General features: G+C 51.8%; 3 protein-coding genes across 3 annotated transcripts; 1 reads left to right on the forward strand and 2 right to left on the reverse strand.

Moving 5' to 3' along the window:
- Nucleotides 1–224: 224 nt before the first annotated feature.
- LOC138625149 (mRNA decay activator protein ZFP36L1-like) lies at nt 225–2,473 on the reverse strand. The gene is made up of 2 exons (XM_069705887.1): nt 2,208–2,473; nt 225–1,276 (listed from the first exon to the last, which is right to left on the reverse strand). The coding sequence occupies exons 1-2, from the start codon at nt 2,259–2,261 to the stop codon at nt 344–346; spliced, it is 987 nt and encodes a 328-aa protein (XP_069561988.1). The 5' UTR covers nt 2,262–2,473; the 3' UTR covers nt 225–343.
- Nucleotides 2,474–2,520: 47 nt separating this feature from the next.
- Nucleotides 2,521–7,901, forward strand: psmc6 (proteasome 26S subunit, ATPase 6). The gene is made up of 14 exons (XM_069705879.1): nt 2,521–2,644; nt 3,000–3,079; nt 3,461–3,500; nt 3,693–3,745; nt 4,344–4,411; nt 4,801–4,915; nt 5,060–5,147; nt 5,233–5,294; nt 5,404–5,527; nt 5,828–5,889; nt 6,722–6,842; nt 6,922–7,002; nt 7,395–7,466; nt 7,541–7,901. Exons 1-14 carry the CDS (start codon nt 2,560–2,562, stop codon nt 7,657–7,659), a joined length of 1,170 nt encoding a protein of 389 aa, XP_069561980.1. The 5' UTR covers nt 2,521–2,559; the 3' UTR covers nt 7,660–7,901.
- On the reverse strand, nt 7,192–11,464 carry cgrrf1 (cell growth regulator with ring finger domain 1). Its single transcript, XM_069705884.1, has 6 exons — nt 11,163–11,464; nt 10,375–10,511; nt 9,969–10,146; nt 9,602–9,743; nt 9,417–9,524; nt 7,192–9,296 (listed from the first exon to the last, which is right to left on the reverse strand). Exons 1-6 carry the CDS (start codon nt 11,264–11,266, stop codon nt 8,943–8,945), a joined length of 1,023 nt encoding a protein of 340 aa, XP_069561985.1. The 5' UTR covers nt 11,267–11,464; the 3' UTR covers nt 7,192–8,942.
- Between the last annotated feature and the right edge of the window lie 159 nt (nt 11,465–11,623).

Genomic DNA, 11,623 nt, shown 5'->3' on the forward strand with positions numbered 1-11,623 from the left:
ACACCTGATACAGGGGAGGGGCCCTGAGCTGTTGGATTCCTCCCACTGAAGACACCTGATATGGGGAGGGGCCCTGAACTGTTGGACTCCTCCCACTGAACACACCCTATGTGGGGGAGGGGCCCTAAGCTGATAGACTTATCCCACTGAACACACCTGGTGTGGGGCAGGGCCCTGAGATGTTGGACTCCTCCCACTAAACACACGTGATGTTGGGGCCTGAGATGTTGGCCCCCTCCCACTGAACACACCTGGTGTGGGGGCAAGGCCCTAAAGGTGAAACACAATCCTCAAAGTAAAGAAGGCATCTGGTGTTCTGATGAGTCGCCCCCCCACATAAACTTTAATCATCAGAGATTGAGAGCGTGCTGAAGATGGGGAGGCGGTGGGAGGCGTCCAGAGGGGGCGACTCAGAGCCGCTCTGACTGCCAAGGCTGCTCTCCTGGTCAGAATCAGAACCTGGTGGGCTGGGGGGGCCCTCTGATGTCAGGGGGGGAGGAGCCAGACCCTGAGGCTCAGGTACAGGTGGGGGGCCCGGGCTGGGGCTGAATGGGCCGGCCAGCTCTTGACTCTGACAGGTGGAGGTGTTCTGCAGCTGCATCAGGTCCTCCACAGAAAACATGGGTGGCGGTGTGACAGAGGAGGGGCTGTCCCGCGGACCACCCCGGCTAGGGAATCCGGCGAAGCTGAAGCTGTGCTGCAGCCGAGGACGCTCCTTGTTGAAGGCCGAGAGGGGTGGGGGCCCGCGGCGCTCCTCTGCGTTGTGAATGAAGTGGCAGCGCGGGCCGTACGGACAGAACCCGACGCTGTGGAAGGTCCGGCACAGCTCCGTCTTGTACTTCGGGTGGCGGCTCAGGCTGCGCAGCTCCACCACACCGTGTGCGAACTGGCACTTATCTCCGTACTTACAGGATCCGCTCTCCTTGAAGGGCCGGCACAGCTCCGTCTTATAGCGGCTCGAGTTCACCTGGATGCTTCCTCCCACACACACCTGGCTGCAGGGGCGGAGCCGGTCGCCCAGCTCCGAGTAGGAGCGCTTACGGAAGCGGTTCTCCTTGTTGCTGCCCCCCACTACCTCCGATGACTCCGTTTTAAGGCTGAGGATGAACTTATCGGTGGGGAGGCTGACCGAGTAGCTCTGCTGGAACAGGCCTGCAGCAGAGGGCCCCCCCCCCACCTTCCTGTCCAGCAGGGCTCCAGTGAGGGTGCAGGAGGAGCAGGGGACAGATGTCAGCTGGTGTCCACCAGGACCGCTGCTGTCCAACATCTTGGTGTCCTGTGAAGAGAAACACTGACAGTTAGTTTAAGAATCAAGATCAGTTTACAGTCACAGTTCACCCAGCTGGACTCTGATCAGCACACAGATCGCTGTCCACCCCCTCACTCCCAGAGTGATTTAAAGTGAACTTCAGAGGCTAAAGTTCCTCCAACTGAAGTGATTTACTCCAATCAAACAACAATCTATTCGGGTGAGGTCAGGAAATGTTTTAAATGATCACTTGGGGGTTGGACCAGTCGACCACAGGGACTTTTCAGAGGGAGCACTGTCCCTGTTCATCAGCTTGTTGTCCACTAGTCAGGGAACAATCTAATTCCAGCTGGTGTTCCTACAGGCCACAGTGTGTACTGAGATAATGATGAATGACTCTGGGGAAAAAAGTTCAAACTGAACATCTTTACGGATCCTGTTGTCTTGATCTTAAGCTGTGTCCTGCGCACACGGTTAGAACCGGGCTCCCTGGGATCCAAGCAGATCTGTGGGACAGCAGGGACGCCTGCAGCTCTCTGGATCCTCACATTCAAACGGATCTGCTGGCTTCATTAAACTGCAGCAGCCGAAATTTTACTGCTTTATAACTTCTGACCTACTTCACATAATAAAGTTTTCACTGAGCCCGCAGGAGAGTCGACAGACCGCCGTCCACAGGAACATTATGAAGCGGCACATGGAGCTCCTCATTTCGGTGTGAAGTTAACCATAACACCGGGGAGTGTGAGGTTAACCATAACAATGTAGCTCATTTCACCCGGTTTACCGCCGAGTCAGAGAGACATGCGCAGTGGCGAGTCAACAGGTGTGTGAATATGCAGGTGATTCACCTTAAAACTTGACATCAAACTGCAGTAAGAAAAGTTAGTTGAAAGCTAGGCTAATGTTAGCATGTTTTCTCCAGAGGCGTCTTCCCGCGCTTCACTGGGTCACTTACCGCGGCAGAGACGGCTCTGTATTCCAAGAAAGGAGAAAAGGCAGAGGCAGTCATGTTAGTTGTTAAGAATGACTGCCGGTTCTGTCGGTCTTTCAGCCCGGCGGAGAACCCCTCTGCCTCGCTGCGGAGCTTCGCACTTCCCTTTCAGCAGGCAACGGCCATGGACAGGAGATGGGCGGGGCTTCCGGCTGACACGCTGCGGCCCGCTGACTCAGCGAGCAGCGCCTCTACAGGACAACACGCAAGGCGCGCACACGGGCAACCGTCAGAGTGCCCACGGGGGCGCGCGGCCGCCCACAGGCAAACACAACACGTAGTGACGCAGGAGTTTCCCAGCATTCAGTGGGGCATCATGGCGGACACGAGAGAAAAAGCGCTACAGGACTACAGGAAAAAATTACTGGAACACAAAGAAGTGGACGGACGATTAAAAGAATGTAAGGGACGCTTCAACTTTTACATTTCATAAGTTCCGCTGTAACGGAAGTACGTCATGTTTGATGTGATCAGTTACAGGTTATTGGATAACCACCGTCAGCTAGCAGCTAGCTAGTGCTTTGTCATGCAGTTAGCACCCTGCTAGAAATGAATGGGAGTTGATCGGCGGCCGCTAGCAGTGCTGAGTTAGCTTCCGCGGAGCCAACAGACCTCCGGGAGTCGGTGAAAGGGAGCCTGTGATCGGTGCTCCGGTGGTGTCCCGATGTACGGAGGGTTCGGTCCGGCTGATGGTAACCTGCCGGGCCGCCGTGACTCATCGAAAAGTGAACAATATCCGTGTTGTTTGTGTTCCAGTGAGAGAGCAGCTGAGAGAGCAGACCAAACAGTACGAGAAGTCTGAGAACGACCTGAAGGCGCTGCAGAGCGTCGGACAGGTGAGACCGGGGTCATAGATCACAGGGAGGGGTGGGGGGTACACAACAGACACACATCTCACCACAACAAACAGACACACACTTCACCACAACAGACACAACACACAGTCACAACACTAACAGACACACAATACAGACAGGAGGATCACCCTTACCTGCACCAACACGTCTCCTGTGGAGCCACAAACACCACGTGACCTGATCAGTTTAACAAACTGAGCCTCCTGTTACAGGCTGGACATTTAAAAGAGTAGTAATGACCTGCTGTCCCTGATTAACAGCCTTCCTGCTGCCTTGTTGAATCAATGGTTTCCTTTCTGACAGAGTGTCGGTGTGAGAAGTGTGTTGGTGAGCGGCTGATTTCTTCTGTTTTCTCTGCAGATTGTAGGAGAAGTTCTCAAACAGCTGACTGAGGAGAAATGTAAGTCATCAACACCTCTCCTGGTTTACTTCACCTGATGTAGCTGCTGCTAACAGACTGTCCACACACAGACTGACACCAGCAGCAGCAGGAGGAAGAGGAGGTCCTGGTGATCTGCTCCTCTTCTTCTATCCTCCAGCTATCTGCTGTAGCTGAGACATGTGATGTTAACGTTGTTGTCTGTGTGTGCAGTCATCGTGAAGGCCACCAATGGCCCCCGCTATGTGGTCGGCTGTCGCAGACAGGTGAGTCACATCAAAATACTTCAAATATTCAGTGTTGCAGCAGCTTTTTATTAAAAGCTGTGACTCAGTTTGAAAGTTTTTTTTTGAGAATTGCAAGTTGAGAAAAAAAAAAACACATTTTAAAATATATAAATAAAAACAAAAACTCAAAAAATGTCAGCTTTAAAAAAAAAATAATAAAAAAAACCGACTGGAAGAACTACTGTGAATACAGAATATGAGTTCAGGATCAGTGATGACTGACACTTGAGCGGTCGAGATGACCCCATTTGTCTCTTCTGTTGTAAATTAAGCTAGCTCCGTCCAGACGGTGTTACTCTGGGCTCAGCAGAACTTCTGCTGCAGGCACACCACAGGACTGTGACAGTACAGCAGCCTGCTGGTCCAATCCTTATCAATTGTTGTGGTTGATGGATGTGATCTACTGGAGGGACTGGATATTACATTCATGGCTTGCAGTCTGTCTATTAGTCTGTCTGTATACTATGAGGCTGACAGCACATTGAATATGTGTGGAAGACATCCACATACTCATGATGGAGTCAGTGACTGCTGAGTGACCTGGATGTGAGCAGTAATCTGTGATGTTTCATCCCAGTTGGATAAATCCCAGCTGAAGCCTGGAACCAGAGTGGCCCTGGACATGACCACGCTCACTATCATGAGGTAGGCTGGATGTGTTGCAACATGTCCCACAGCACTGGGTCCCCACCTGTCTTTCTGTCTCTGCCCACCTATGTCTGTGTCCGCCCACCTATGTCTGTCTCCACCCACCTATGTCTGTCTCCGCCCACATCTATACACATGTACCTGTTTCTGGAGACAGACAGGTGGGTGTGGATAAATGTGGGTGGAGTCAGACAGAGGTGGGTGTAAATACAGGTGATGATCTGCAGATGACAGTCTGATCCTTGAAGACCAGTAGTTTTGTGTGTTTGTCATCATGTGATGAGTGTCAGAGGTTTGATGGATCACAGCTGCGGTCATCCTGTCTGTGTGAAGTGTGTGTACCTTCAGTGTCATATTACAGTGTGTGTGTGTCCTCTCTGTGACAGGTACCTGCCCCGCGAGGTGGACCCCCTGGTGTACAACATGTCCCATGAGGACCCCGGCAGCGTGTCCTACTCTGAGATCGGAGGCCTGTCTGAACAGATCCGTGAGCTCAGAGAGGTACATCAGTGTGTGTGTGTGTGTGTGTGTGAGAGAGTGTGTGTGTGTGTGTGTGTGTGTGTGTGTGTGTGTGTGTGTGTGTGTGTGTGTGTGTGTGTGTGTGTGTGCGCACCGGTTGTATTTCATGGTGTTGTGTGTCTGCAGGTGATCGAGCTGCCTCTGACCAACCCAGAACTCTTCCAGAGGGTCGGGATCATTCCCCCCAAAGGCTGCCTGCTGTATGGACCTCCAGGTCAGTACCACACTTCTGTTAGTTCTGTTAGTCCTGTTAGTCCTGCAGTCTGGTTCTGATGTGTTCCCCTCTGATGTGTAAACAGGAACTGGGAAGACTCTTCTTGCCAGAGCAGTAGCTAGCCAGTTGGACTGTAACTTCCTGAAGGTGAGTGTCAGCGCTTCCTGCTGGACGTACGGCCACACTGCAGTCAGTCAGTCAGTCAGCTGATGGGAGTGTGTGTGTGTGTGTGCGCGTGTGCGTGTGCATGCTCCAGGTGGTGTCCAGCTCCATCGTAGATAAGTACATCGGTGAGAGCGCCCGTCTGATCAGAGAGATGTTCAACTACGCTCGAGACCACCAGCCCTGCATCATCTTTATGGATGAGATCGACGCCATCGGTGAGTCTGGTGGTTCATCACAGCTGGTTCAGGTGTAAAGTACAGGTCTCGCACACAACCAGAACATGGAGAACATTTAGAACCTTCAGAACATGTAGAAAATTAGAACATGTGGCCCCACATTGAGTTCCTCTGATGAACCTCAGTACAGTTTTAGTTTGTAAACAGATCATCTTCAGTACCAGTAGATCTGTTTGTTTACACTGTTGTAACAGTTCAGTCTGAATCCATCAACAGTCCACTCATGCTGTGTGTATGTGTGTGTGTCTGTCTTGTGTGTATGTGTGTTCTCCCCTGCAGGCGGCCGTCGTTTCTCTGAGGGTACATCTGCAGACAGAGAGATCCAGAGGACTCTGATGGAGGTCAGTGAATCAATGTAGTTTCCCAGCTGTCCCTGAACGCACCAGAGCAGTCCGTCAGTTGTTTCCTGTCGAACACATCATTTTACTGATGTAACATGTGAGAGTGATCTCAAGAGTACTGTGATATTCAGCATCATCAACCATCACTGATTGGTGAACATGAAGCTCTCTTTCTGACCTGTTAGGGGGGCGGGGCTACAGGAAGGTCCTGTTAGTTCAGGCTCTGTTTTGCCCCGGTACCAGTTTGTTCCCCAGCTGTCAGTCAGACTGCTCCGCTGGAGCTGTCAGTCATCAGACTTTGGACAGATGCTGTTGGTCTGTTGTCATCATGTTCTCCCAGCACAGTGTGGAGGCCATAGTGACACAGCCTCACTACTAAAGGTGCTGTTTGTAACACATGCTGTAGTACCACTGTTTACATTAGGGGGTGGTGGAGAGTCACTGCAGTGTTCAGACTTGGCTCACTGTTCCTCTGACATCTGTGAGTGACAGTGTTGTTCAGGTTTCAGTCACGAGGAGTGAGAACAACTAGGCAGGTCATAGAGTGTGATGGAGGACAGGTTTCAGTGTAACACCGGCTCTCAGACTTCCTGCAAGTCAAGTCCTCTTCTGGACATGAAAGGTGGGACTGATTGTCAATCCCTGAACACCACTCATGTCCATGTGTCTCTGTGTCCCAGAGCAGCTGGTAGAGTGAGCTGCAGAGTTTAAATGATTGATGAAGGGTCCAGGTCCAGGACCAGATTCCTGTATTTGTCCCTGTAGGTAGATCTGTTCCGTCCTCCCATCAGTGGACGGACACTAATGGTTGGATGTGTCCCCTATCCTGCAGCTGTTGAACCAGATGGACGGCTTTGACACACTGCACAGAGTCAAGATGATCATGGCCACCAACAGACCCGACACCCTAGACCCTGCCCTGCTGAGGCCCGGCCGGCTGGACCGCAAGATCCGTAAGAGTTCCTGTCCTCACATGTCTGTTTGTCTGCTCCGTGTCCACGCAGCTCAAACCGTGTCCTCTCTGTCCCACAGACATCGAACTGCCCAACGAACAGGCCCGGCTGGACATCATGAAGATCCACTCCAGTCCCATCACCAAGCACGGCGAGATCGGTCAGTTGTGTGTGTGTGTGTGTGTGTGTGTGTGTGTAGGAGGGGGGGGGGGGGGGGGTTCTGGTTCTGGTTCTGTAGAGTGTCATGTAATCGTCACCTCTGCAGCTCCACTCACAGAACCGTATAGTCTAGAGATCTGCTGACTCAACAGTCAGTCAGCTGATGACAGATTAATTAATGACAACATCATCATTAGCAGCAGCAGCTTTATTAATAATGAATACTGCAGGAGGCTCCTCCCTCTGAGGCGGCGGTTCTCAGCAGTCTGTCACTGACTTCGATCAGTTAATACCCTCAGGTAGAGAGGTCACTGTCTGTGGGTGGGGCCTGATGCTGCTATAGCTCTGATCTGATCAGTGATGACATCACTTCCTTCCTGCTTCATGTTTCAGACTATGAGGCCATCGTAAAGCTGTCGGACGGTTTCAACGGAGCGGACCTGAGGAACGTGTGCACAGAAGCAGGTAGGACTCTCATCATCATCATCATCATCATCATTAGTGTCACTCCTCTCACGTGGATCTGTGTTTGTCTACAGGGCTGTTCGCCATCCGTGCCGACCGCGAGTACGTCACCCAGGAAGACTTCATGAAGGCTGTGAGGAAGGTGGCTGACTCCAAGAAGCTGGAGTCCAAGCTGGACTACAAGCCTGTATAAAGCTGTGTGCCTCATCCTCATTACATCATCATCATCATCATCATCATCGCATCCTCGTCACATCCTTAATGGATCTGCTGTGTTCTATAAGTTGCTTTATGTTTGTGTGCAGTGATGTTAGAGAGAGTCCAGTGTTCCAGTCATTAGTCTGAATTCATACCAGACAGAACCAGATCTAACCAGGCTCCTCCTCCTTCACCACTTTAAAAACCTGTTTAAATAAAACACGAAATATACTCTCATACCTGAACTCTGTGATGTACACTCATTACACAGACACACACACACACCCTCTCACGTCCTTTGTAAAAGTTCTACATAATTGCTGAGTCATGCTCCATTCACCTGGTTTCTGACTGACAGGTCAGTGATGTGCTGACTCAGTGAAACCAGAGAGTGAGAAGAACACAGCTGATGATGTCAGTTACCATGACGACCAACCTGCAGCACCACTTTAATGATGTCACTACTGTCTCATCATCTAGTGTGTGTGGTCCAGTCCACACACACACACACACACACACACACTTGAAGGAGTCCTTCACAGTTTAACTCTACACATCACTTTCACTAAATGTCTTCTGAGCAGAACAATGAGTGTTGGACTGATGATGTCTCTGTCCCTCTGGACCCTAAAGGTGTCCAGATGCTCGTCCTCCAGTCTGTCCCATCCATGTCCATCAATCAGGCAGCACTGAACCCTTCATATTCAGAGAACAGTGAAAAGAAATAAAACCTGACAGTCGGTCCTCACGTCCTCTGCAGACAGGATCCATGTTGAACACTGTTAGCTTCAGACAGTTTGTACCACTCAGTCCACTTCACTGGGAACTCAGGAGGGGCTGCACTGTAACCACAGCAACAGACCTGTTCGCTCACTGAGCTCCTGCTGATGCAGCGGGGACAGTTGGACACGTTTCAGACGAAGCGTCTCTGCAGTGGACACAAGTGAATAAAGGAGCGGCTGCAGGTGAGACATCATCACACTAACAGCTGGGAGACAGAGGACACTGCTGCAGCTGCTGGAACAGTGAGACGTCCCCCTGTAAGGGGACCTGTGGGACACCTCACCGCCAGTCTGCTGAGTCATGATTCTGCTGCTGAGTCATGGTTCTGTTGCTGAGTCGGTTCTGCTGCTGAGTCAGGGCTGCGCTGCGGAGTCATGGTTCTGTTGTCATAATTCTGCTTCTGAGTCATGGTTCTGTTGCTGAGTCAGGGTTCTGTTGTCATGATTCTGCTGCTGAGTCATGGTTCTGTTGCTGAGTCATGGTTCTGCCACTGAGTCAGGGTTCTGCCGCCGAGTCAGGGCTCTGTCGCTGAGTCAGGGTGAAGGACTCGAGAATGAAGGCCCTACAGATGGGGCAGTGCTGGAAGCGGTCCACACAGCTGTCACACACACAGGCGTGTCTGCAGGGCAGCAGCACTCGGTTCACAACTGCATTCTGACACACCACACAGTCTCTGTCCGTCCCCTCGGACCAGTCCTCATCCAGGTCCGGTCTCTGCTCGTCTAGTCCCGGTCTCTGCTCGTCCAGTCCCGGTCTCTGCTCCGAGCTGCTGTCCTCTCTGGACAGGAAACCCTGCTGTGAGTCAGGAGGTCCAGATGTCCCCCCGCCGTCCGCTGACATGAAGAGGGGCTGCAGGACACAGAAGGCGGGAGTTATAGCAGAGAAAAACATCAGGTGATGTCACAGTGATGTCATCAGGCTGGCTGCAGTACTACATACCTTTTGACATCACATCACAGCAGGACGTACCTTTAACTCGTACATGCTCCCCTCGGAGGTGAGGAGGTACTGGAAGAGGACACGAGCAGACAGCCTGTATCTGTCATCGGGGACGTGGAGGACGGACACACTGGCCACCTGGAGGAGGACAGACAGTCTCTGAGTCTCCTATCTGCAGGACACACGCCACATGCTGCAGCACGAGTCGGACTCACGATGTTGAACATGTTTGTGGCCTTGGCTGCCGTCAGCACCGCCACCAGAGGGTACCGTTCCCGTGGTAACGGCCCAAAATCAGCGACGCCCCGGGCAGCAGGAATCTGTGTGAGGCGCTCCTCTCTGTCGTCACCGCTGATTCTGAGGGGGCGGAGTCAAAGAGCCTCCATTCTGCTGCTGAGTGTTTCATTATTGGCACGGTAAACTGACCCAACACATACATGACACATACATGACCTCATTACGTGATTCCGTGTGCCTCTGTGTGGTCTGAGTGAACCGAGCCTTTCTGACTGAAGGAGGATCAACAATAGGTATGAAGCGTGTCTTCAATGAGCCTCCCACCTGGGTCCAGGTAAAGGATACTGGAAGCTCTGCTGGTGCAGGTAGTGCAGGTGCAGGGCCTCCAGGAAGTGTTGGGCGGTGCTGAGCCTCGGGCCGTGCTGGTGGGCCTGCAGCGCCCCCTGCAGGGCTCCGACCTCACAGCCCCAGAAGCAGCTGAGGACGCAGGGCTCCAGACAGCAGGTCCTCAGAGAGACTCCGTCTGTCAGAGAAAGGGGGATGCACGGCTCAGAGGTCAAACATATATGTTTACATACAACACAACCACATGTTTCCTGTCCAACTCAGAGGAACCACCTCAGGATGTCGGGACTGTCCTCCTTCAGATACCTCCATCCACAGCAGGATGTTCCCTCTGGAACACTTATTCTACGACACAGCATCACCTCCTCACACCTCCACCTGTCCCCGTGGCGACAGATGGTCTCACCTGTGACACCTGCCGGCCTGGCGCCGAGCTCCAGGGAGAAAGGATTGGTCACCTGGACCATCATCTTCTCAGGGGTTGGGGTGACGGACTCCGCTTCGTCAGAGCTGCGAAGGATCACCGGCACATCGAAGCCGAACCTACGAGACGATGCCGAGGGAGCAGAGAGCATACAGTGTTTACACCTGAGAACACCTGGACACACACCTGAAGGGGGTTCACCTGTCCGTATCAGAACAAACTGAAGAACTACATTCATCTACAGCTGCTGCTGCCACGCCCACTTCACACTCTCATCCTCCTGTCATGATGACCACCTCCTCCTCTACACAAGTCCTGCTCTCATCATCAGTTACACACACACACACACACACACACACACACACACACACACACACATATACACAGTCACACACAAAACACAAAAAAGATTAAACTTGGACCACCTCCTCATCTGGGTCCTACTTTCCTCCTTCTCTGTGCACGTCACGCTGCTGCGCACCGTTCGCGCGCAACAGCAGCAGTCTGAATTTATTGATCCAACGTCTTTCAAACGGTCTACTGCGCATGTGCGATATATAGACTGTACATGTTGAACGGGTCCTTACAGGGCGAATGTTTTTAAGTTGGATCAATAAAGTGACAGCCTTTGATTGCACGTGGTTATGACGTCAACATGTCGCGTGGTACCACGTCATTATGATAAAAGGATGAATAAAAGCAGCCGGGGATGGCAGATGAGTGAGGTGTAGCCGCAGGACGGGCTAAGCTAGCTGAGATGACGGACTTACCAGCCGAGCACCATGGCAGCGGTTACAACGAAACACAGAGACACCACCGTGATGTAGAACAGCGGGGAGTACTCATACAGAGTGACCAGGAACACTGCGGCCATCTCATATCCTAGATGTGTCACATGCAGCCACTTTATGCAGAAGCACACAGGTAAACACTCTCCGCGGCCGCCATGACAGGAGCTCCTCAGCAACAACTACGGTGGCCTACACGGTACAGAAAGCGTTAACTAAAGATTAGACGTATCCCAAATGTATTAGGTTTTTAATATCAACAGCAATCAACATGATAATCCCTGAGTATGACCATCCTGAAACATTTTAGTAATATCCAGAGATGACGTCCAGAGACACGGAAAAGCAAGACCTTCAAAATAAAAGGACGTAAACATAACGAGAGCAAGCTGTTTTAAAATCCGGTTGATGTACCACTTTAAACTACTGCAGCAGTTGTATAT

This window comes from Brachyistius frenatus, unplaced genomic scaffold (assembly GCF_029030835.1).
Source record: "Brachyistius frenatus isolate BFR_SWC_R1_liver_20210118 unplaced genomic scaffold, ASM2903083v1 Contig_59, whole genome shotgun sequence".
Lineage (NCBI taxonomy): Eukaryota > Metazoa > Chordata > Actinopteri > Embiotocidae > Brachyistius > Brachyistius frenatus.